Source organism: Thunnus maccoyii, chromosome 1, assembly GCF_910596095.1.
Source record: "Thunnus maccoyii chromosome 1, fThuMac1.1, whole genome shotgun sequence".
Lineage (NCBI taxonomy): Eukaryota > Metazoa > Chordata > Actinopteri > Scombriformes > Scombridae > Thunnus > Thunnus maccoyii.
The window spans coordinates 22,788,769-22,815,394 of NC_056533.1; the positions used below are offsets into that span (position 1 = coordinate 22,788,769).

The 26,626-nt window shown below is 37.1% G+C and overlaps 2 protein-coding genes and 1 long non-coding RNA gene across 5 annotated transcripts in view; 1 reads left to right on the forward strand and 2 right to left on the reverse strand.

Moving 5' to 3' along the window:
* LOC121881554 overlaps positions 1–7,258 on the reverse strand; it is a 42,572-nt gene extending 35,314 nt beyond the window's left edge. Inside the window, exon 1 of one of the 2 annotated variants that reach the window (XR_006091820.1) lies at positions 6,754–7,256. This is a non-coding gene — a long non-coding RNA (uncharacterized LOC121881554). Of the gene's footprint in view, positions 1–6,753 lie in introns of both variants that reach the window. The other variant, XR_006091836.1, reaches the window with a different exon arrangement.
* On the forward strand, positions 5,456–10,953 carry ric3a (RIC3 acetylcholine receptor chaperone a). Its single transcript, XM_042389156.1, has 6 exons — positions 5,456–5,573; positions 8,011–8,228; positions 8,384–8,459; positions 8,924–9,020; positions 9,621–9,778; positions 9,936–10,953. The coding sequence occupies exons 1-6, from the start codon at positions 5,456–5,458 to the stop codon at positions 10,706–10,708; spliced, it is 1,440 nt and encodes a 479-aa protein (XP_042245090.1). The 3' UTR covers positions 10,709–10,953.
* Positions 10,954–15,364: 4,411 nt separating this feature from the next.
* tub (TUB bipartite transcription factor) overlaps positions 15,365–26,626 on the reverse strand; it is a 45,894-nt gene continuing 34,632 nt past the window's right edge. Inside the window, exons 4-12 of one of the 2 annotated variants that reach the window (XM_042412618.1) lie at positions 26,466–26,603; positions 24,565–24,717; positions 23,217–23,338; positions 22,023–22,214; positions 21,613–21,725; positions 19,574–19,688; positions 18,707–18,805; positions 18,412–18,583; positions 15,365–17,264 (exon numbers count right to left, since the gene is read on the reverse strand). In XM_042412618.1, the coding sequence (XP_042268552.1) occupies positions 17,131–17,264; positions 18,412–18,583; positions 18,707–18,805; positions 19,574–19,688; positions 21,613–21,725; positions 22,023–22,214; positions 23,217–23,338; positions 24,565–24,717; positions 26,466–26,603 (1,238 nt within the window). In that variant the 3' untranslated portion in view covers positions 15,365–17,130. Of the gene's footprint in view, positions 17,265–18,411; positions 18,584–18,706; positions 18,806–19,573; positions 19,689–21,612; positions 21,726–22,022; positions 22,215–23,216; positions 23,339–24,564; positions 24,721–26,465; positions 26,604–26,626 lie in introns of both variants that reach the window. The other variant, XM_042412614.1, reaches the window with a different exon arrangement.

The window sequence follows — 26,626 nt, forward strand, 5'->3', positions numbered from 1 at the left end:
GAAAGTCTTATTTCAACAATACTGCAATTATGGGGGAAATATGGAAATACATTTTGAGCCAGTTCACAGTTGAGTTGACTGGAATAATAGGAATAGAAAACAGAAACCGGGAGCAAGGGTGAAAATGGCAATTCGAAACTCAACTGTCTTTAAAATACAAACCAGTTATGAAAAAGAATCCTTACAACTAAAATCCCTAATACCCTCTGTGTGTCAAATACAGCAGCATGTCCATATTACTTTGAAGTAGTTCATTGTGCCAAATTTTCAAACAGTGGTATCTGCTTTATTCAACGTACAGCAGCCATAATCTCTGTTGGCATCATATGCTGGTTGGCAGTGATAATCTATAATCCATTCATCCAGAGAGGGTACACAAATGCATATTTGTTTCCTAGGATTAAAAGCTTATAGGGGGTGTATGGCATGGCCAATAATGTTCATCCATGCCAGCTATGACAGAATTTTCAGCTGTATTGTAGATACTTAGGTTTCTAAGTCACAACGCAGTGTGCCAAGTGTTTCAATGTTTTTAGTCTAAAGTGAATATTCTGCCATGACAATATCTCTTTTAATGATAATTGATATTAAGAGAGACTTGATATCACTTGATAGCCCTACCTACCAGCCTGCCTTGTGGTCAGCAGTTGTCACCAGTTCATGGTCCAACTTTAAAAAGGTCTACAACCATTGTTTGACTGAAATGAAATCCTGAATTGCTGCAAAGACAAGATGCCAGTCATAATACTGAAGGCAATTTAAGCACAACAAAAACACCAACAATATTTTCAACACTAACAGTGAGATAAATCTGAGTGATTCACACTCATCATTGTGCTAAGTCTCCTTACTGTTTGAATATGTCAATACCCATCAATTTACTACTTTTTGATTTAATTCACTCACTTGTCAAAAAGGAAAGGAATGGAGAAAACAGAAAACAGGCTTGTAGTATTGAATGCTAGTCAACTACATATACAGTTGTATAGAACGTGCATTTTATTTTAAATATTCACCCTGAAATAATGAATTGGTGTTCCTTGACATTCCTTACATAGTATAAGTCTCTTTGATGTCTACTAGGACTAAGATTCTCTTTGTACTTAACGAGTGGTAAAATGGGACTTTGCCCATGTGACGCACCAAAGGTAACTACTGAGCAGGTCTTGATGATCTACTTTTTTTTTTTTAATTTCTGGTACTTTTGTCAGTAGAATAGTCCTTCCAGAATGACACCTTTCTTTTTCCTCTGAAGTACTTTTTGGCCTTTGTTAAGTTTCCCCTACATTCAAGAAATTCACAGTTCACAAATTATCAGCATATCATGCATAAACATGTTAATTGTCAACAATATTCAATAAAGCCAAAGCACAATGCTGTATGAAAATAGTTCTCTTGATACCCTGTATTAGAGAACCAAAACTTTTTGATAGATCATTAGACCATGCATGTTTTCTGCTTTGTGTAGTTAATTGCCATAAGTGCAATAGGTGCTGTCCACTCCCTTAACAAGTGTCAAAATGTCCTTTGAGCTGAATGAGAAAAAGTAGCAGTTTGTTCCCTATGGCTCTATTTCAGGAAAATGAGACAACTTGATGCAACCATTACCCAATCACATGGTGGCATGTCATATATATATATATGACGTGTACTCGACTCACTCAGGGCTATACCTAAACTCATAGAATTGGGGCTATATCGAGGTAACTGCTATCCTCCACCCTCTTACAGTCTTCGCGATTGGTGGAAAACCATGAACAAAGGCTGGGATTACCCAGATTCAAGTCCTCCTTGGTTACTTACTATGTTGTTCGTTCACTTTTTTTCTAAGCTAAGCAATAACATCACGGTTCAAATGCACATCAATACATATGGCAGTAAGCGAACACATCACCAGTCACACTGCTGCAACATTCAGCACAGATTCTGACTGTCCTCAGTTCAGTAGTGTATTCAGTCTATTGTTGGTTCAACCTGTTACATTCAGTTCAGTAAAGAACTAAGCCTATACAAACACTGTTCAGAAAGTTAATAGTTTGTTTCTGTGGCTTCTGCTGTCTTTTTAATAAGCTTTTAACTGGGAAGTAAAGCACCATGAATCAGCACTAACCACTGGAAAAACAAAAGATCTGGAGGTCAAAATGGTTAGATTTGGCTGTACAAAATTGGAGTCATATTCAGACAGAATATTCAGGCCAGCAGCTCTTAATAACCATTTAATTAGCAGATGTCTCCTGATTGTGAGGCATTCATAGTCATGAAATTTTGACCAGATGATGGCACTTGATGAAAAGTCAGGAGTTCAAAGTTATTATGATTAATCATCGTGGGACCAGGAATGTGTGTACCAAATTTCACAATAATCCACCCAATAGTTGTTGAGATATTTCAATAAAAAACTGAACATTTAACCTCACTGTGACACTAGTGGAAAATTCACCAAAGTCATTAAAATAGACTGTCTGGGAACCATAAATGTCTACCACATTTTGAGGCAATCCATAAAGCAGATGCTGAGATATATCACAGCATATGTCAAAACTTTACTTACAGCAACGTTAGAAGATCACCTAAGTCTCTAAAATGTATCCTCTAAGGACTTTGAGTAACTGTTGTAAATTTCATCAGATTATTTGTCAAGATATTTCACTGAAAACCACAAACGTCAACCTGATGGTGGCGCAAGAGGAAAAGTCAGGGCTTGACCAAAGTCAGTAGGATTCCTCCTCTCGGGGCCATCAATGTCTGTACAAAAGGTCATTGCAACCTATCGAATCACTGTCGAGATATTTCAGTCTGAACCCAAAGTGGTCAAGACTTTGACCGACTGGCCAACAATACCATTCCTAGAACCATGCCGCCAGAATGACTAAAAATGCTAAAGTGACCTTGGTTTTTAGGGGGACTGATGTTGATCAACTTCAAACATGCTGAATTTATGGTGAAATATGTCACCATCTTGCACAGTAATTGCTGTATAGTGTAAAGGGGAGTAATGGTACAAGATGGTTAAAATCAGCTTCCTGAAATTAATCAACCAACAACTATTTACAATATCAGCAGTGTTTTCAATGTTATGTTTTCCCTTGTAAAAACACAATGGCAAATACTGATTGTTGCATGTTTGCCACTCAAGGGGGAATGACCATGACGATGTCTAAAGATGTGTAAAGTGACTTACATATCCTCTGCTACAGCAACAACCATTATTCATAGATGATCTTTCATTACAAATACCATCAATTATTTATCCCACCCCTGCACTAACTGGTTATTTCTGAAGGTTTACCACATTGATCAGTGTTCCAAAAAGCCTTTAGACTCTTGATAAGTATTCTGTGAAAAATACAAGTGGGAGTTATCATCTCTGCCATGGTCTTTGCTAATAAGTCCCCCAGGTCCCACCTGCTTGACCTTTGTGCATGTTGGTTTGAGGTTAAGTGTTAAACTGGACTGCTGCACCTTTAAAATGGCAAAACATAGTAAGAGTAATGCCAAAAATGGTTGATAAATATATCTACTATTAAGTTAATCACTTTGATCTAATTTTCCAACCTTTCATACAAAAAAGACTGATTGTAGTAGAAGAATCCCATGCAACTCTCACATTAGACTATGATATTACAATACTGAATGCATAGCTTCCTTATTTCATCTTTAACCAACTAAATTTTGCACCCACCCCCTCCATATTTTTTAATATTCACATTATTTGCTGTTTTTTAATGGCTATCCTCAATTACTTGTCGATATTCTGGTTTTAATTTATACAACTATACACATGAACTACGTAAATAATTTGTATTGAAATAAAATACTACATGGTTACTAATATTGAGGCCCACACATTTGAAGTCCAAATGGGAATATTCAAGTGACTTAATGTGTGTATTAATATACACACATGATACTTGTATTGTATCATCTTTAATTAGTTAAAAATGTGGCAAACTGTAAATGGCTTTGGGGAGAGAAAATTAGAGTCCTAAAACTAAACAAAAAGTCCTCTTTAGTCAATTAGAACCTAAAAATGTGAGACAATCTATTAAACAACGTAAATCAAGCAATGTTACTTGACTCTTGGGACTTGTGAGTTGGTGATCCCACTGTACCTGAGCCTACACTGCCATCTGCTGCTGTTTGGTATGAAGCACAAACCAGAGGGTCTATGGAGTGGATAGGTTGTTAGGTCATATGCTGCATTCAAGTGCTCTTTGAAATATCTTATCTGAAATGCAATTTGTGTATTCAAACCCTTTGCTTGAAAATAATTAATAATAGACCCTGTAAGAATTACTTTTGGTGGCTTTTGCCCATTACAGAAATCAAAGAGTGTAAAGGGAGATATGTATATCATGCATTTAATTAAATCTTTACCTATTTTACAAACAGAAATTAAAAATATATATCACTTGTCCTCGCTTTTCCACTTCTTGTTTTTGGCATGCCATGTGATGCTTCTGGCAAATATGACACTGACAATTCCAATGAGAAATGTTAGCTAGTACAGTAATAACACTAACCCAGAAAAATTACTGGATCAATATCAAAAAAGACACACCTGGGAAACACTTACATCTGTTTGTGATTTTTTTTTCTCTGACAAAATCATAAAGTAATGTACTTTCCATCCTGCCACTTCTATCAAACTTGACCTCACCAGTTTCTAGGCAAAAGCATCTATTACTACAGGGCTCTGATTCATTTTTGAGCTTGAGCTTCTTACTGCGATAACTCTAGATATCTCTAGAAACAATAAAAAAGCAAAATGAACACGTGCACCAAATATAGGTACAACAGCACAAAGCAAACTTGATTTGCTGCAGTTTATGTAAAAAAAAATATATAGCATCCTCACAACTTCGAAAATGAATTGCAGAAAAAGTGTATTAAAATTACATCAGAAAATGATTTTCTTACTTGGCCCAAACATGTTATGTATAAAATGTGGTTAAGACTGAATAAAAATTGAAGGCTGTGATTTTTATTAGTGTGTGTTTTGGAATCTAGGCTGAAATGGGGTTGGCCATCGCAGAAAGACATGTCTTCATCCAAGGAATCCAGGGAAAAGACATTTTGTTTGCAGAGTGTTTGGTTCCCAACTTGTTAAACAAAATGTAATGATGGTCAGCTGATGCTGTTTGCTGCGCCTAAGTAGTAGGCAACTCAATCTCCCTGCTGAATTACGTTGCTGTAGGTGTTGTAGTTTCTGAGATCCGGATACTTGTAAGACAACAACAATATGAACAATAATATGAGCAATGCACTTTTTAAGCAGGCCACTTGATTGCGCCTCTGGGGATTTATAGTTAACATTTCAAACAGCCCTTGAAGGCAGCGCATCTAATCTGGTGTAATCTGGACAGTAACGTCACCAGATGAGAGATGACATCTGTGCATACTAGCTTTACTCTTCAAGTGAAATAAACGCATGGCTGTCGTCCTCTGAGACAAAATGTCTATCACAACTTGCCAGAAGGTTACTCTTATATCATGTTCTGTTCTCTGTGTTTCTCTCTTTTTGCCCAGAATGCTTTTACCCAGAGGGAAAAAGGAGATGGGGCAGCCTGAGGGTAAGGCGGCTTATCAGATCATCATCCATCCACCCATCTCCATCCTGCTCCATCTCAAATGGTTTTTTGTGTTACTGCTGCTGTTGTTGTTGTTGTTGCCAGCTGTTACTCTGGCTATACATAGTGCACCAGGCCTAGAGGCCCCATCATAGTGCACACATGTTCATCAAAATGTTATACAATGGGTGACAAGAAAAAAGGCATTATTTATACATTGAAAAATATGTTTATGTGTTCTAAAATTTTAAAAATGTATTTGTACATGTATATTTGCAAATATTCAAATATGTTTGGGAATATTTTTTATGTTTTAAAACATATGTCAACACTGAATCTGAAGTTAAATTGTATCATGCATCGTACTAGAAAACAGCCTAGGCCACCATGAAACTACTGACACTGATTAAGCTTCTGTATTTGTTGATGCGTTGCACTTAAAGACGGAGGTCAAATAGAGCTATTCAAATCTATTTTAAAGGCTCTAATTCATTATCTGTAAATACGTCAAGCATAAACAATAACTTGATTTCTAAACAGCATTTTTCCCTACTCCTCCAATTTGAGGAGGTTTTATTTTTCTCTTGGTATCGGTTTTATATGGTGACAGAACATGCCTGAAGCTGTTGTCAAAATGGATCAATCATCACTATTGGGAGAGATTTGACACAGAACTATATTTAAGTTTCTATATTTTATATAAGACTATATTCTAATCTGCACAAAAGGATGTATGTAATAAAGCACAGACATTTGATATTATCATTTATTATATTATTTTGCAAAATGAATGCTTTATATGTACTACCACTGTGGATTTATCTGAACAGGAAGTATTACAATATAGAATTCAAAACCACAAGGTTATTTTTGATTTTGAGGAGCACACAATATTAATTAAGACATAATGAAGAAGTGAAATGATGAAATATTTGCTGAGTAAGTCACTGTCATTCTGAACACCTGCTGTGTCAAGGATATTTTACAAGCAGGGCTACTGTTTTTCATGATATCACCTAATGTTGCAAATTAAGTTTTGTTCATCTCTGGGTATGCTTTCAGAAATTAGAATAATGTTTAATTTGAATTAGTTTTAATACAGGTTTTTTTTTTTTTTTTACCATGACCTTGTACTGCTGCTTGATGCAATCTAAGAAACAAGATATTCTTTCCAGGTTCTTACCTTGAGACTCCAAACAGGGAAGCCTCTCTTCTTCAGCCAGATCTCCTTCTGTGCTGCTGTAGGTGGACACTTCAATAGCTGTCCCTGGCGGTCATTTTACATTATTTGGCAGCCTACTAGCACACTAGCTAGTTCTAGCATACTAGTATCCTCACAAAGCCTTTGGCCGCAAACGTACGTCGCGTTTTGACTTATTGGAGTTTTGACATACAAACAATCCCTCATGAGCGACTGTTTTAGGTGTATCCTCCTGTTATACTGTGCCACATTATGCCATATCAAACTTTAATACGAGGCAGACAACACCACAACAGACAAACGCTGAACGTACCACTTCACACGTCAACCGAAACTGCGGATACTTATCTTAAAATCTGCCTGTTTAGGCGGGCTCAATTGTAATTGGTTGAACAGACTGTAGATCATAAACTACAGGCTGTGATTGGTGCAAATTGGCGTTCCAATAGATAGGAGTTACCGTGAAATATTTGCTTCATCCAACTATTAAACAGGAGTTTTCGATATTTCAAAAGGGCACCTAAAATGTTATAAAATGCACAATTAAAAAAAATACTGTGCCTGCAGGCCCTCAGTTTCCAAAACACATTTGATTCAACAAATTACTATAGGTTGTTTATTTTGTATAAATTTATCATTTAACTTACTCGATTCTCCAAGGTCTCCCAAACTATTTGTGGCTTTGACCAAAAACTCATTATTCCCAAATACTGACCTGCTGCCTGTGAATTATCTAACTGGAGCATGAGTCCATCAGTTTGAGTTTGATAAAAGTTCAGTGCAGGATAACAAAAATAATGTCATTCTTTAACAATCAAGTAAGTGGCCTATACCTGCCAGAGGAGATCAGGGAAACACACTGTCTTCTGTTAAGTCACTTTTAAAACCTCACTATTGTAGACTTGCTTTTTGTTGGTGTTACTATAGGTTTTATTATCTGTCATTGTATCTGTCATTGTATTTTTATTATAATGTTCATCGTTAGCTTTTTATAGTCTTTTTTAAAATTGTATGTAAAGTGCTTTGTAACTTGTTTTGAAATGCGCTATATAAATGAATAAATTATTATTATACAATCAATTCTTCTTACTTGCTTTATCAGTTTCTGAGATGAGAAAAATGGCTATTACCACTTGAAGGAGCAATTACTGTGGAATATTTACAGTAAAATTTGCTCTAATGATTGATTGATTGATTGATTGATTGATTGATTGATTGATTGATTTTTGTCTTCTCTAGTTGGACCTGGGTTCTACCCACCTGTGATGAACCAGCTGTCATTGCCAGAGGACCCAGAACGGTGGGGTGTGGACCCTTCGTACTCCATGACACACAGTGCTGAGACCATGGCCAAAGTAAAAGGAATTGGACGAGGCAAAAAATACAACCTGATGGCTCAAGTGATACCCATATATGGCTTTGGGATCCTTCTTTACATCCTCTATATAATCTATAAGGTGATTACTATGACTGACCTGCATGGTAGGCAGGTTACATGAATATAAAATACTATCCAGTTCAAGAAAATTAATATACAGTAGACATTTCTTTATGTTACAGATGATTATCGCTGCATTCTATTACTCTAATCATAATTATTTTGTGTTCACAGCTGACATGCAAGGGGAAGACTACTAAATCAGGAAACTATGCAACAATGACCAAGGCAAACATGGAGAGTAGGACTGGTAAGTTTATTTTTAAAGGTAAAGTATTTGTGATATAGTGTAATTCCAAAGCTATTTTGTTTTCTTGATACATTTTAATGGCTCAAGGGTTCTATAATTGTATCTGTTCATGGAAAATATGTCAACATTTGGCTTTTTCTTAACAAGTAAATATTAATAAGTGGTTCTCATTAGGTTCTACTTCAAAAGGTACAGCAGCAAAATACAGTGTTACAGTGGCCATCTGATGGCTCTGCATGTGCTCATTCAACTAGAATTACAATGCATAACCTTTGTAATTGTAAAGGGAATTGGGCATATACAGTAAATGACACTTCTGCCTACAGTGTGTAGCAGTACAATACAAAATAGTGTGTCAGTGTACATATATGTTTCCACACCTACACATTGTATAATCTGTGTATCAGAAATGCATTATATTTTGATACATATTATAATAATGTTTTCTCTTGTAAATTCTATAGTAACTGATGATGAGTATGCCAGGCTTCAGGAGAGACTACTGCAAACGGAAAGGATGATGGAGAGGATTGTCTCTGAAAAAAAACGTGTTTCTGGGAGGTAAAATATTTATTTTGTCTCTCAACATACTACTTTTCACTGCCATGGCAGAACCATGACCTCATATTGGGATAAATCAGCATAGACCTGGCATGGAAATGAAGGACTGAAAATGTAAGGGAAAATTATTCAAAGGTGGAAAGGCCACTGGCATATTTTACTAAAGCAGAAGTGCTGCTACTTTATTTAAAATGTCCTTAGGTCTTAATAACATTAATTGTTAAGAAGGTGAATTTATGTATGAGGAAAGGGAAAACCAGTTGTCAGTTTGTTGGAAAATGCTCATGTCACTTTTTAACATAATAATACTAAATAATTATTTGTAATGAGCAAAGAAAGCACTCACAGACTCAATAATGTAATGTAAGGGATTTTTATCCGTCACAATTCATTGTTACAGAAAACATGTCTAATCGGGGCCTCATCTCACTGAGTAGAGGCATAGACAAATAAGTAAGAATAAGGAAAATAAAACCCAAGAGAGCATATGCATTGCAAGTATGTAGGACCATTGAACGCAAGAATGTAAGAATGTAACTGAGTACTGCAATGACTCTGCTGAGATGATGATACTGCTTCCATACTTGTGCTGCCCCCTAGTGGAAGACGGAGAAAGAGTAAAACTACAACATCAAAGAAGGAGGAGAAATTACTCAGGCAACTTAGACAGATCACACAGCTGATGCAAGAGGGACGTTTGGAGGGGGCCTCCCCAGAGATGGAGGCTGAGGAGGTCCCTTATGGTGCAGACTGGGAAGGTACATGCCTAAAACTCAATCCCCAAGCTCCTCACAAAATTTTACAAAATGATTTTGTCTCCAGAGTTATTAAATAAATGTATCACGATAAGAAGCTGCTTTATGCACCCAATACGCCATGCTGTACATCAAACAATGTCTTTTTTTGTACACCAAGGCTACCCAGATGAGACCTACCCAGAGTTTGATGAGCCCTATGACAAATACGGATTTGACACATTTACTCTGGAGGATCCCGTCAACCAGCCCACTGCCGAGGCCCTGGCAGAGAGGATGGAGCAAGAGGAGGAAGAGATTATGGCAAGGAAGTTATCCATAGTGCAAGAGGAGGATGAGGAGGAAGATGAGGAGGACGAAGAAGAAGAAGAGGAGGAAGACGAGGAGGAAGAGGATGTGGAGGAAGATATAGAAGAAGAGGAGGAGGAGGAAGAAGAGGAAGCTGAAGCAGAGAAAAGACATTTGCTCTGTCCTTTTCCATCACAGCCTTCTCCAGAAAGATGGCAGGAGAGAGTTGGTTTGGAGGTGAGCAATGAGCTACAATGTCTCAATGGAGGGAAGAAACAAATAAGTTTCAGTGACCACAAAGATGTATTCCACTACCCTAAAGAGGACACTTATGAGAAGGAGGAGGAAGAGGAGAAGGAAGATGAGGTAGAGGAGGAGGATGAAGGGACAGAGGTGGAAGAGGAGGATGAGGGGGCGGAGGTGGAAGATGAGGAGGAAGGTGATGAAGATGATCCAGTGATGGAGGCAGAGAACCTGCTGTTCAGTTGTGAGGGTGGTTCCAACCCGGAGGAAGAAGCAGAGGAGGAAAAAGAGGAGTATTTGTTAATGGCAGCGCCTGTGGAGGGTGAAGGTCACATCCATGCAGACGTGCCTAAAGAGGTCGGGGTGAGTGGGCTGAGGATGCGGAACAGGCGGGAGACGTAAAGGAGTTTTCTCTTTACCTAAAATGAGTTCTCCAACATACAGTAAACTGTGTTCCTCACATAGTACTGTGTTTATTACAGACCCCTTATGTGTATAAAATATACAACACAATCTATACAATCCAATACTGTTCTTAAGTAATTCTTTTGGACAAATAATAGTCTCCTCTCACACCGTTAGAACATACTGTATTGTAGTAAGAGCTTGATACCTGTTATGTGCATGTATTTTCATTTACATTCTCATTTATTTCTAGCATGGATTTGACATGAAGCTCAGGCTCAGTAGATGATGTTAAAATAGTTTTGTTGGGTTTTTTTTTTCAGAGGGCTTTTCAGAGGGCTTCCCACATTTTCTTTTTCTGTTAAAAAAAAAAAAAAAAAAAAAACGATTTAAATGAAGATTGTTGTATACTTACAATCTCCAAATTGTAGATCCACAGAATGTTTACATTATTTATCATCATCCCAGGCTACTTTTATGTGACACTAGTGTTACATTTGAATCAAAAATCGTGTCACATGCACCACAGAAGCCAGGGGAGCTCACACAGCACGGACAGAGAATTTAGGCTTTGCCACAAATTAAATGTGAAACGGTTTAGACATATCTAACTCCATCTGGTGGTCCACTATGGTTCTGCTCCTGGAGATGCTCCCTGCTGTGATAATACAGCATAACAACTTAGAGTACACAACAACATGATAACATCCAGGGAACATTCTAAATAACCCCCTGGCAAGAATTGTCATAGAAATAACAACACTCTCCAGGGTGCACACAAACAGAACAGAGCATAAACAGGTGGTAGCTGTGGTGGAGAAGGCTTTTGCAAATTGGTGCAGTAGTAAATAGCAACAAAGCACATGTGAATGTACAGAGTAAATGTCAACAAGTCCTATGAATACAAATCATTGTGCGAAGAAGGGAGGGATGTGGGTAAAATAGCTCTCAGTTGCCACAGCAAAACTTTGACTTGAAGTGTTCCGTCAAAATTAAGTCATTAGCTGCTTTGTGCACTGCTGCCTCTAGAGATTGATGTAATTAAGTTACACTTAATTAAACCCTTAGGAAAATTTGTCTTCTGCTCTTGATCCATTCTAACCTTTTAGGAGCAGGGGGTAGCCATAGTGCAGGACTCCTGAACAAGCTCCTGTTGTGAGCTACGTGCTTTAGTCAAAGGCAATGAGGTTTTTCAATATCACTGGAAAAACCTAAATATTAGACTTGTTTTGTGTCAGACAAGGGCTGTAATTGATTATAGACAGAACAGGGTCTCATTATTTTAAAAGCACTGGAAGTTGTACTTATATTATCAGCAAAGACCAAAAACGTTTTGCTTTGTTTTGTATTGTTACAAAAATTAACATTGTTTTTATGATGGGATATAGCAACATTTTTATTTCCAATACATATTGTGGAAAAAAATATGGGTTGTTAGCATTGTTATAACACATAATTTGCAAGAGCTTCAGTGTTCTTGTAGCAAACATTAAATGTTATCCATCTGACCAAGAGACTTCTCACTGCAGACATTTTGTCTTTGTCATTAACAGGTGTGACTAATAACAATGATAACAGCTGCAGTCCGTTGAGGAGTTCCAGTCCCAGTGCCCTGGTATTGCCTGTTGTCTCGTTGCTTGCTGGCATACCAAAATAGGCGAAGCCATAATTAATAATATTAGTTACATCTGTGCTTCTTCTCCTATGACAAGTCAAAATGTCAGCTGTGAGAAAGGTGAACTTTGATTATTTTTTCTGACATTTGTAAGGAACATTTCTGTCAATGCCATTTTCAAATCATTTAGAAATTTTCATCATCTACCACCCTATTGTATGGAGCACTTTTCACAAAATTCTTGACTTTTTTTTTTTTTTTTTGAGACATCCTTGACATGAGTAGTGTTTCATGAATGTGTAGCATCATGTGTTAGTGTAAAACAAAATAAACTTCTAGGACTAGCACCTTTTCTGGTTGTGAGTCATAAAGTAACTTTAAAAAAGCATTCTTTTTGCCATCCAACTTGGGGTTTGGGCTACATCCTCCTAGCTGTGATGATCATGATCAACACAAGATAACCTCATCAGAATGCACTTGTAGTAGCCCAAGCATAGACCTAAAGAAGGCAATATCCATATAACTGAGTCTGAATTAATGCATAGATATATGATAAGATCAAGCAACAACCACCATGGTCAGAGTCCTTTCTCTGATCAATACAAAATGCAAAGCAGAAAACAAGAAAGAAAAACAATAAAATAGAAGAAAGACAAACAAAGCAACAACACAACAAAGTTTTAAACAGCCATAACAGGATTTAACATCTGTTTCCAATGCTTGATTGTCCTTCCAGACATCTCTATAATGAACCAGTTTTTTTGTGTGTAGGTGTAACAATGGATCATGTTTGCACATCATACTACCACCCCTAGCTTGTATGTAAGGCATTTACTGTATTTTTATAGTCATGTGTAGGGGAAAATCCCCTTATCACTTTGAATGCAGACAGTACAAACCCTCAAACAAGAGGACCAGCTATTTCCTCAACTTCCCAGGAATGCTGGCCATCAAGACATCAGTCAGTTTTCCCTAAACCAGACCACTGACCCTACCACCTTTTGACCTTTCAAGAGTCTCCAACATGGAAAGACCATTTCACACACCAGTGTGAGCTGATAGCACAACTTGGGTAAACATCCCCTCACCACTTGTTATTATAACTCACCTCCAGCAACACACACACACACACACACAAATGTAGCACATGGCCTGGACACCTGCCATTTGCAGTCAGATCAAGGAGAACAATGAAATGTAAAACCCACTGACTTACAAATGTAGTTTTAAATTTTGTCTAAGGACAATTAACATTGCATGTAAATATGTGTGTGTATATCACCTAATGGGTCTGCTTTAACCATAGTTTTATTCCCCTCTAAAAAAAGTTTCACTCTAAACAAGCTACAATCCAAAAAGGCAAAATTGGAAACTGTGCAATTGTTATAAGACTAAAAATTTTGATGTAAAAGTAACATTCAGGAGTCAAACCCGCATGTCCATGGACAGCAAGGAATTGACTCTGCCCCCACAGAGATCAGCAATCCCTGTGATTGGCCAGGATGCATCTTCTGGGTGGGCAGACCAAAACTTTAAAATAGTCTCTTATCTGAGACTCCAGCTGCTTTTTCTTGCTTCTTGCCCTTGCTTTTTGCTATGCCGTTTGATGCTTGCTTTTTGCCAGTCTGTGGATGTGATTCAGAACAATTGGAGGTGAAACCTCAAAATCTAGAGTCATGAGTTATCAATCAAAACTAGGAGAGCTAAACAAGGAGTTCTCCTACACTAAGAAATGCCCAGATCCAGACCGGCAACTTATTCATCATTTCGAGATCCAGACCCTAGCTCCTCACCCCAACACATCCAACTCCATTCTCCATAAGAAGCCACCCCAGGGAGCAAGCAAGTATTTCTACAACACCTCCATTGACTTGCTTAAACCTTGTGGTGATTTCATAATTGATAACTTCATTTGGCAATTCAGAACTAAACAGTTGATTGATTTGACTCGCTGCTTCTGAGGTAACAGTCATCTCAGCTGTCTATCAGGTCTCTCATACCAACTGCACAATAGATAACCCTGTATCATCAATTTCAATCATTCACTAGCCATAGCCTTCTGTATCAGTTTCCTCCTTTGCCTCTTGTGTCTTGTTTGTAATATGTTGTAGTTGTAGTGTTTAGTAATTGTAACTGTAGTACTTAAATAAATGTGTGTATAATCTAAAGTGAACTTGTTTGTGTTTCCTTGTGCTTGCATCTCAGTCAATTAAGCTTAAAAGCCCTTGGCCTATACCCTTGCAAAATCATAATTCCAATTAACAATAGTCATAGTTTCAATTGACCTCTCGTGTGGCCAACAAGGAGGACTATTTCTCTATTACTATATTCCCTATATACTCTAATATGAGTTATGTTGCTGGATGAATAATTTCATATTTGAGTTGTGCACAATATTAATTCATAATTCTCCCTTAAAATCATAAAACTATTTGTGCACAAATTCCTTACACATGCAACCTTTTTGTTCAAGTTGTTGTAAAAATGACCAGATGCACATGATAAAGATGGCAATGCTTCTCAACTTCAAATAAAGTCTTTCCATGCTCATTTTATGTTCTTCTACTTCTTCCATACATCACATACTATAGGATTTTAACCCTCCCTTGTATAAACAATCAACAGTAAGGACATGTTCAGTTTACTAACACAAACCACATTTTAAAGGAAATAGACGTACTCTTGTGGAATATCAGTACATGAGACAACGAAGCAGAGGCATCTGTGTGCTTCACAATGTCTCAAACAACCCTGATTAGTTTTCACAAAACTCTGGCATGTTGATACATCTTGCCACTATACACTATACACAACACAATATATTTATACTAACTGACCCAAGGAGGAACCAAAATCATAGTTTACAACAAAGTGAATTTTCTGGGACTGGACTTAATCAGTGAAATGAGATGGGATGTTCACTGTTACCTTGTTTTGAAATAGAAGAAAATGGAAAAAGACTGCAGATCAATTCACCAAATTCATAAACAAGTTACACATACTTCGACTTACTGAAGCTTTATTTTATTTTTTTCATGATCAAAGGACTGTGTCTATACCATCACAGTAAATTGTACACCATTTACTGTACATTACAACGGGAGGACTAAAAACAGAAAGTGAAAGAACCTTTGGTTCCTGGACATATGTATGAAAAGCAGACAGCAAGAGTATCAACAATTTTAAAATAGAAATTTAAAATAGTTAGAGCACAATTGAGTACAAGAATAGCACATTTGATAAAGATTTCCTCATAACCCACAGTAACCAATAGTGGTATCAGAGATTGTTCTTTGCCTTCATTCAGCATTTTCTTACTGGTCATAAAATACAAAATACTATCATATACTGTATTTGAGAAAGGATATTACCCCACAAGGAGAAAGAGGAATACTATTTTGAGTTAAAATGTGAACAGCAATAAAACTCTAACCACATGATATAGAAACTTACTGCCAGTCAAATGAGGAATGTACCAAACTCCACATCAGAGGAGTGTAAAATTAATCATAGATGTAAAGAGATGCAATATGTAAGTGTTGAAACTGTGGCAGATTCACACTGTTGCTGTGTGTGTTTGTTGGCAGTAAATCAATCTGTGTTCGGTTTTTTTTCCAGGTAGGAGACATCAGAAGATATGACGACAGCCTTAAGCCTGAGTGCTTTTGATATATATGCTGCCTGAAACAGAATACTGTAAATAATTATTCACCTCTTTACTGTAACATGTTGTAGGCCCTAAATGAAATTTAAATATATCTGGACAATCACTAAAATACTGTCCAGTGATGTGCACTTTGGATTATAATCCTTTGAGAGGTTTTTTTTAACTGTAGATGTTTAATCCTTCCAAATGACCTCTGCGTTAGTTAAGTAAGTTAGAAGTAGCTACAGAGAAATATCTCCAATGCATAAGGACAGCAAAAGACCAATTCAAGCTCAGCTCATTTTACATCCAAAGCGTAACACTGGAATTAGTCTTCAAAGGCACAATCAAGTATGTACAGCTATATCTCATCCACTACTGACTTAAAGTAAAGTGCACCATCATCCTATACATTCACATACATGACACTGTGACACAATATCATCTATGGTACACAGCACAGTGTAACATGCCTTTGCCCTGTTCATGTCCATGTAGCTAATTGTTTTGTGTGGATACAAGAGATACTCTGTCTTGTGATGCTCTTTTACTGTATGTGCTTGCTGCTCCATAGAGCCAAGATTGTTGAGACCGTTGCAAATTAAAACAGAAAACAAAATCAACATGTAATAAATACATAAATAACAAAATAAATATATTGTGACATGCATGTTATGTTTTTTGTTTAATTCAGTAACTTTATAAGCAGTATTCATGCTTGAGGAAGTGTGTGACATTGTGTTATTAGTGTGGCAGACTACATAAAATTCAGTCAATTTACAGATGTGTAATTGTTAGTTATAATTTACAGATAAAGAAATGTTAAATTTCTCTAACTCCTACATAAAGGAACAGTGTTTGTTTTTATAATGCCATTACAGTACAAAATGACTATAGTTATCAAAACAAATGAATTTGATTCTGAAAGTGGATTACGCTTTGTGCTTGTTTACTTCCGCTGACCAAGAACCATCCCAATGTCCCACCCCCCCACACACAGATACACACAAAACTTGAGGCCCATAAAGCATTTTGGGATATGCAGGAATTCCAGGGTACTGGGTGATTTGGAGATCTCAAACCAGCCCCAGGGATACATTAACAGCCCTTGTTGAGAGGACAGATGGACCAGTTCTCCACTGAACGTCAGGCTGGGACCTATTCACAGGCTAACTTGCTGTCAAAGCTGGAAAGGGCTATGGCAAAGGCTTGGAGGGCACACATTGGGTAGTTATAGTCCATGGTGAAGACATCTTCTGCCACACGGCCAAACTGCATCACAATGTAGTCAGCTACAGAAGAGAGGAACCAGAATTTTAGATGAGCTGTATTGTGGAATTATATTGTGTATTTAGGAAGTCTTCAATATTAGATAAAAAATACTTTATTATGTTATAATTTAAATAAACACAGACAAAAATACACACACACACACACACACACACACACACACATACACGCACACACACACACATATATATATATATATATATATATATATATATATATATATATATATATATATATATATATATATGAAGAATCTGAGGAAGACTGTGTGCTGAAATGTTGATGTTTAGAACTTGAAACAACAAGACTGCATCAAGGTGTGCAATTTTCCCAGTCTTTCTAAAGTATATAATATAACCATGAAATCGTGAAACAAACCAATAATTTTTAAGTTTCAACTCAGTCTTATGAAAAGTTATGTTATATGATTGGCTGTTCCTTCACTCAGACCAAAGCAACAATCAATAAGATAATTGGCTCTGCCCTATTTGTCTTGATTGACAGGTAGACTTTGTGATGAAAAGGATATTGGATTATTTTTCAATTTTATTATTAAATATTGTATATTTGGTCTGTGCTAATATTATTACACATTTCATAATGTATTTTTTATCTATTTAATATTGAACACTTTTTGGCTCCCACTAAATTATATAATTAATAAAACACCCATTTCAGCAAATACCACTCTGATGAGAAACATACTGTATGTCTTTTAGAAGTTACTTTATGTAATTGTTTTGTAGCAAAGATGCATATTAGTTTCCCTGCTATCACAAATATGGCAGCCAGAGACAATGTTTTCTGATTGGCAAGCAGACATCCATTAAAACTGTGTAACAGCTCAGAACATAGTTCCGGTCAAAAGTTTAACCACACTATATCATATCACTGCAGGTAACCATGGCAACTTACTCATGCTCCTTTTAAATCTCACTCATCAAACTGACCCGTGGTGTTTTTATCCACCTTGTTCATTATTTTTGTATCAGGACTCCTCGCTGTTTATTATAACTTCTCTTTTACAAAGGGGGGGTCTGTACTAAAACCTACCACTGACTGGGTCTTTTGTACAGCACAAGATTATCATACCATACCAATATATTCATTATATTTAAAATTATAATAGGTTAGATGTATGGAACTCACGGTCATTGTCATGAATGATTTGGAAATTCTTGACAGAGGCCTGCGTGACTCTGCCGTGGAAGTTGAGCACGTACGATTGTGTATCATCATTCCACACAGGCGTTTTGTTGTGAAGTTCAATCACACTCTCTGTGTTCTTGTTCTGCCACCTGGCCAACAATGACTCATGGTCCTGTAAAGAATAAAAGTAGAATAGTTTCAAACATCAATTATGATCAGATGAATTATGTAAGTATTAGAGAAGGTTGAAATGGTCAGCACAGACGTGGCTGTTAGGCAATTAGGTAACACATACATTTCGTGGGCGAATTGACACTCTCTCATGGTCCATGTTCATCCCAGGAATGATGACACTCATTTTGCGAGGTCCTTTGAATCCTAAGACATTGGTTTCCTGGGTAGAGAAGATGTTTAACTTTCATCTGCTATCATTATATTTACCATAGCAGGAGGCAAGTTTACATCTATGACATATTTAAAGTATGACATATTTAAATATCACTTGAAGCAACTTGACAAAAACATTTTCTACAAATAATATAATAATAATAAAATAATAAAAAAAATAGTAAAATAATCTGCTTATTGTTGAAATAATTCCTACAATCTAATTAAGCTAAATGTTAAATTATTGATGTTATTAAAACTGATTTCTGGCTGCAATGAAAGTAAAGGTAATTTTATAATGTGTCATTCTCCTTTATAAATATTCTAATGAATGTATGCAAGCATACATGATAACTAATATCAAGTTAAGTTAATGCCTTGACTCTCGACCGTTACATGAATGCCTTTATCTCATTATCTTAGATTGAATGTCTAAATAAAACTGTGTATTTTAAAGGCCACCAGACACATTAACCTGGATGTTGTATTTTCAAAGCAAATAAAATGACATATAGTTCTTATTTTGGTTCCTTGGGAGCTGTGTTATTAAATCATATAATGTTAAGAGGGTTATTAGAAAAATGACATTACTCAAAACCGTGTAATTAAAATAGTGTTATAAGTGGATTATTCTTAGTAATTTAAGCATCTCAGTGTATGTAACCACACTAAATTATTCTGTATCCTATTGAGATCCTATACCTCAATATTTGTCTACATTCAACTCCAAGAAATTTCAGGGAAAAAATTACTGTTAAGGAAAATTTTCACTCACATAGCAAATGGCTGCTAGCTCTTGACGCAGGTTGCTAGCTTCGAGGCTGGTGGTGCTCTTCATAGGGTTCAGACCACTGTCGTATACAGTGAACTTGGTCCCCATGAGATTAGACCTGTGAAGATAAGAAGGTATAACAAAGTCTGATGGTTGCGTGTGTGTGTGTGTGTGTGTGTGTGTGTGTGTGTGTGTGTGTGTGTGTGTGTGTGTGTGTTACACTTTTTGCCTCTCTAACTGCTGAAACCATGTACAGCATGTTGCATCTTCTTATACAACTTTTCCTTTTAGTGCCTATTTATAATGTATAAAAAGGAACAGCTGCTGTTTTAAATCCCCCACTGATTGTTGAATAGTACTGTTGTTTTGATGGAAAAACTCTGATGGAGTTTGTTTTTGTGGGATTGTGGCTCTGCAGGGACGGATAGCTGGACTTCCCAGCAAGATGATGGTCAGCGGCCAGAAGCCAGAGGCCAGTGGTTTGCCTTTAAATGATTTATTAACTTAGACCAACCTCAAAGTTTTTTGATGAGAATTTACCATGTAAAAAAGACAAGTTCTTCTGATCCTCATCCACAACTTCAGACTTCTAATACTGTCTCTAGAGAGGAAAATGCTGCTATGTAGCTCTGCTATTTTATGTACTACACAAAAGCTGCACTAATAACTACAATATCAAAATAAAATGATGCTTTCTAATTCTATATTCTATGGCAGTATCCAGATGTTATTTGTACAGAGACTCATATTAATGTTTTGTACCAGTGTAAATCATTTCTGTATATATGTAGTTTTATGAGATGCTTCCCCACGCAGTGCACAGTTGTGCATTGTTTGGTTTCTTGAGACATATTCATATTAAGGCAGTGAATATATGAGCTCCATCACTGTGAGAACCCATCTCAGATGAAAAAGCTGTTCAGAAGATATCTGGATATCCACACAACAATGCCACCAGCAGCCCACACTTTGACTATGTTTACATTCAAATGGCCCATGTGTTCAAGTAAGAAGTTACAGCTGTTATTTTCAGAAATGTATAGTAGCCAGGTACGGATTTGCAATGGTTTTTCAATCCCACAGCTATAAACAGCTGACTGCATAGCTCTTATACACTATACCTCATTTAGGCCAGCCCCCTCAAGGACTCTTGAGAAGCACTAGATGAAAGGTCACTGTTCATTTAAATTTAAATCTCCATCATTCAAGTGGGATTGTGATTGCAAAGGTTTGAACAGCGCATCGACCAATGGTCTGACCAGCTCTGAAGATTAAAGGCTGCACACAGCCATATTTGATTAAACTCCCCAGGAGTTTCCATGGAGCCACTAACGCAGCCTTGAAGCTGTCTCTAAGGATTATGTCCCTACTCACTTCCTACCAGTCTTACTGTGGTAATGTGGCCTTAAAGATGAAACAAATCTACAGCTAATGTATGTAGTATGTATGTAGTTATGAGGAAGGTATAAACATACAAGACATTTTTTTCTAAATTATATATTTTCATTAGTGTGGCTAAAAGAGTGAAGGACAGTATATTCTTCTACTGGTGCCTTACATTGAATATTAATGTAAAGGTGTTTTTTAAACACTAATTGTTAACTATTCATATACTATATATACTATGCTATACATGAACAGTTAGTCCTTAATTTGTTCATTACTAATTATTCAGCTTCAGTAGGCAAAATTTTGTGAAACTTACTGGAGAGATTTATTTGTGCGGTTTTTTTCACCTGCCTCATGGAGGAATGGGACTGCACTTCAAATGTACTCTAGTTATTGACATATGGAAATGCAATTTTGTTCAATTAAATAACCATTAAATATGCATAAAAAATAGTTTCAACACAAGGCCTAAAACCAAATTTTAGATAGTATAGGGGTAAAAAAAATTTTTAAGACAAGTCAAATAGCATTGACAGTAGAAAAGTTAAGTAAGAAAACATGTACAACAACACTTAGCATGATTCTTTAGTGTACATGATTCCCAGTGAGGGTTGCCAAACTTTTTTCATGTCGCAAACGCATTGTGGACTCACCTCAATTTACCAATGAAGCTCTCTCCACCTCGAGATAGATCAGTGGGATCAATGGAGATGAGGTAATTGGATGTTTTACTCTTTTTCCTCTTTCTTCCTGCTAACAGAAACACCTGTGGCAAACCAAGTCAGAAACCAAATTAGTAAAATATCAGCATCGCCCATAAAGACATTATTTGGATACACACTGCTTGAAATGAAAATAATTATTAATTGGAACATATAGATGTTACTCACAGAGCATAACTGAAAAAAAACAGAAACCTTTGCAACTTTTCCATATCTATTTTAAATGTATTGGCAGCCATATCTGATCTGTTAATCTTGTAGAAACAGTGCCCATTATTGCCAATTGCCAATTAAAACTCCATCTTGTACAGGTGTAAATTCTGTTGTTCAACCCTTCTCACCTTCTTGCCATCCTCTCTCTCCAGGTGAAGGTAGTAGGTGGGATACATGCCTCTGTCCATGCCTTTCTTATCCCTGGTGATTCTGCACTTCACTCTGACCCCCTGAGGTGCAGGTCGCAGGGAAAACTCTTCAAGGTCATCCACATCAATGGCTGGTTCACTGACTGGTGGAGTCGGCGCTGAGGCAACCTCCTGTAGGAAAAGACAGCCCATCCGGGGCAAGACCTCTCTTGAGATGGTGGACTGGTAAGTGATGCATTAGAGTTTCCTTTCATTAGAAAAGAGTAATGAGTCTGAAGATCAGATCATCCACTGGGACTGAGAATGAGCACACTGTGTCTAAAATAAGGACCTGGTGTACGGTGTAGTGTATGAAAGATTGAGTAGACTGAAGGGAAAGATTAGAGTGGAATGAGGAGCAAAGAGACATGATGGTTATCATAAGTATCGGCTTGTATTTCATCCTGAACAAAGTGTCGAGGCTGCAAAAAGACTGTGTTTTTTTTTTTTATAGAAAATTACATGGTTATCTGACCTACAGTATAAGTCATCCATTATCACACCTCAAATGGAGAAAAACAAAACCTCAAACATTAGACGTAATGACCTCAAGTGATCGGAAGTGTGCAAAATAACAGCTTTCTGCCTGCTAAAAAAACAACAAAAATGCACTTTCAAAATACTTACTACAAATATGTGTGGACATATGAATTGCATATCAGTGTTTACAGTGGCCAACCTGGACCTTTATATAAGGCTCCCTGTCTCAAGTGTTAAATATCCAACCAAATAACAAACATTTCCTCTCAAACTCCTGGAGACATAGAAGGTGTCTCTCACTCAATATCTGAGATTATTGTTCTACCACCTGTTTACGGTATCATCCACACAATACCACAGTCAGCCAAATTACATTGTGATGACATCTGTGTGGCAAATAAACAACAGACCAGAAATAGCAAAAGCCCAAAATAATCTAAATATTGTTTGTAGAGGAAACAAAAAGCCAAAGGCCAACAATATTTTATGGTCTATTACTCTACGTTCAGCAATGAAACAGTTTTGAATTGAGTCCAGCTGTGCAGCTAAATTGAATCTACGTTTGTTGCTGCTTGTTATCCACTTTTAAAAGATGCTGTGTTCCTGGCAGAATAAAGTCACATTATGTAGAGTGTGCTGTGAAATTCCTGTTACCTTGCATGACTTCTTGCTAGTTGCAGAGCCTGGTCTCGTGTTGCTGTTGAGCTGCGAGGAACTAGAGCTAATTTCGTCTTCATCATCTTCTTCTTCATCAAAATTCATGCTGCTGGATATACCTTCACAGACAGAAATTAATAAATAAGGAGGTGTCACTGCAACAAGAGTTTTTCTTCCCTGCTGCTGTTAATTGGTGACATGAAATGCTTCAGAAGGTGAAGACTCCAACAGGAACACTTTCACACTTACAGTACATATCATTGCTCTTACAGGTCGCTTGTAACTTCTGTAAAAAAAATATGTTTTCACAGTTTGAGGTTGAAATAGAAAAACTTGTGGCCCTTGTTTGTACAAGTTTGTTTGTACAAGTAGGTCACATGTTGCCTTTAAATATGAGCTTTACCCAGGGTGTCAGTATTCAGTAGAGAGTTTTTTATGTGAGTTTAGTAGTCCCAGCTGTTATCTGTAGTGTTACAGCAGGACCATCCTCTATCGCTTGTTGTCATCTTGGTTGTCACATTTATTTCATGGAGTCTTATGTCTTTCAGCATCTGACGTTTTATATCCATAATATTGTCATGGCAAGTGTATATGATAAAAGGCGTATGTGCGGATGTGTTAGCATAGTAAAATAATAAAGGTGGCATCGCGGAAGGTTGTGAGTCCTGTCATTTGCATAATTAGAAGTGTATAGTGTTTAATATTTGGTGCCGAAGAATGCACCACACTTGAAGCTGGTCCAAATAACATGTGTGTAAAAATGTGTTTTAACCTTTTTGAAAATACTTCTTATCAAGTGCAAAGTTGCAGCAATTAGAGTCCCACATAATAGGGAATATATATCTTGCAAGGTATTTACAATTTTTCCAATTAAATTAACCTAAATGTCACTATCATCCTAATTATTGGTGTTGTTTTCTCCAAAATCTTTTTCCAGTTTTTCAACCAAAACTATGAAATTTGTTCAGCTAGTTGCCATTTTGAATCAAAACTAACTCGTGTATTTGTAATGAAAAAAAAAGATTTCAAGTAACAATTTAAATATAATGTTGGACATTATAGTATTGATCATGCCTGGGTATTTTCAAAATGTTTGGTTGTTCCTTTATTTTTTCAAGGAACAAAAATGATGGTTATAGAAAAATATGACAATCTGAGCTGCATCTAATCTGTGTATTATTTTAATAATTGTGCTTCTTAAAATGACATTTCTATTTGCAGTTGCAAGTCCTAACATGATTCAGTGTGTTTCACCCTCCTACCGACACACTACGGCTGTGGACCAGCATGCTGTGGGTGTAAACATGGACTCCTGGCGGTGCTGCTGCAGATGCACTGACAGTACCTTTCTTGAGCATGGTCACCCGCAGGTCCTGTTTACTCTGTGACTGAGTGCAGCTCATGACAGGCTCTCCCTCGCCCTCCTCTGTGGTGGGGTGACCCACTGTCAGGATCTGGATCTGACCATCCTCCTGCTGGGAAGCCAGGCCATCCATCCCTGCTGAGCCACCATTCCACAACAACAAACAAAGTAAATCACAGGTAGTTGTGGCCATCAAAACATAACCCAAAATCATAGCTTCCTTGACTAAATGTGATAACATTTCCACATTTCCGCTTGAATGAATGAATGAGTGGGTGTTTTGTGCTCTGTTGTCCTGCTGTAATCATAATCGTTTCTCTTACTTTCTTTCTTATTAAATTAGCTTCTACTGTATCAGAGGGAAGAGCATTATGTCTCTGCTGCTACAAGCGTTCAAGCACAGATCTTGATGGTTTTAAAGCAGCTGACAACCTCTTTTTTAAATGTCCTTTTTTCTATAGTAGGAAACAATAGAAAAACATGATGGCAAGCGTGAAATACATGGACACTCTAATTAGAGCACTGTTTTAACAGGAGTGTTAAAACATAGAAGAAGAGTTAAACAGTATTGTAAATCCCTTTTTGTAGGAATACCAGCAATGGTTCAGTGTTGCTGTGTTACATTGAAAAGAATTTTCTTGAGTATAACCCATCCTTGTTTTTCCTTTCCTTCAAAGTGTGTATGTACACAGCTAGTGTCTTATGAAACAGCATATGGGATTCCCATGTGTATGTGTTCATATCTTCATTGTTGAAATCCAGTTTTATTCACTAATAATTTATTTCATATTTCAGATACCGTAGATAGGTAGTTATTTTACTTATGAAGCAGCTTGAATTACTCTTTCTGAGTAACTCTAGCCACCCTGTCTTCCTCAATTCTTAACGCTGGTGCCTTTTTAGTGTGTGTAGTAATAGTATCTGATTGAAATAGCCTCAATGTATCTGTGTGCTTATAGAGCTTGAGACAGAGACAGAGTGAAACAGGTTCATCAGTGTTGAGTTTGTTGCTACTGGCCTGATTACTCTCTTACCCCAGTGGAATCCCATTAGCTTCTTTGTTTTTCTGGGACAAAGTCATTCCAAAGATGAGCATTAAATGCTCTACATCAAATGACAAACATCTTTACTGTCAGAAATATAATACCAAAAATAGTCTGTGACTGATTGCTTTTGTGTGTCTGTTCCTTTTTTTTTTTAATCTGTAAAAATTTTAAGCTAAGATGTTATGATAAATATTCTTAATTCTGCTCCATAGTATTTCAGCAACACACTGTAAATGTTGAAAAGCAAAGTAGTGAGGGTAACAGTCAGTTTTTCCTCTTCCATCTAAAGACTAATTTATGTCTCCAGTTGTGGTGTGGCAGCAGGCTGACAGCACTCAGACCATCATATATTATTACAGACGGGTTGAGTTCTGACAAGCATGGCACCACAGTGGTGCCTAAGAGGGCAGCTTCATTTGCTCTGTTTGTTGAAGGATTTGGCTTGAAAATTCAACAGGCAAGCCATTATCTGAGCACTGCAAAGGGGGCTCAAACAGATAGTTGCAGCTGCTGCATAATAAGGATTATGGCTTCCTCTCTTTTATACTGTGGACTGCGTCTAACGACTTCAATCTGCTTATTTTGCATTAAAGCATGAATACTAAAGATCAAGAAAAATATGGTAAGAAGAGATACATAAAAAATGCTTCCGTTGCGTTTATAACGACTCAAATATCTCCTCTGTTATCTGTCTTTTACTTTTTCTGACTACCTGCTTTCTAATTAGGTCAGTCTGTCAGTCAAAGCTCTCTTCCAGGTCGTCTGTCCATTCATTTCAGGTCTGTCTGTCTCTCGCTCTGTCTGACCGGCTGTTTGTCTTAATTCTGGCAGGCTGACCTTTGTGCTTCCCCTTCCTCTCTTTCTTGTCACTGCCTGTCTGTGGAGTGGAGCTGGCTGATGCTTTGCCCTTTTTGGCTGAGCGAGGTGGCTGTGGGTCCGCTATCACCTTCACCTCCTCTTGTTCAGCTTCTTGCACTAAACACATGGATGGAGACACA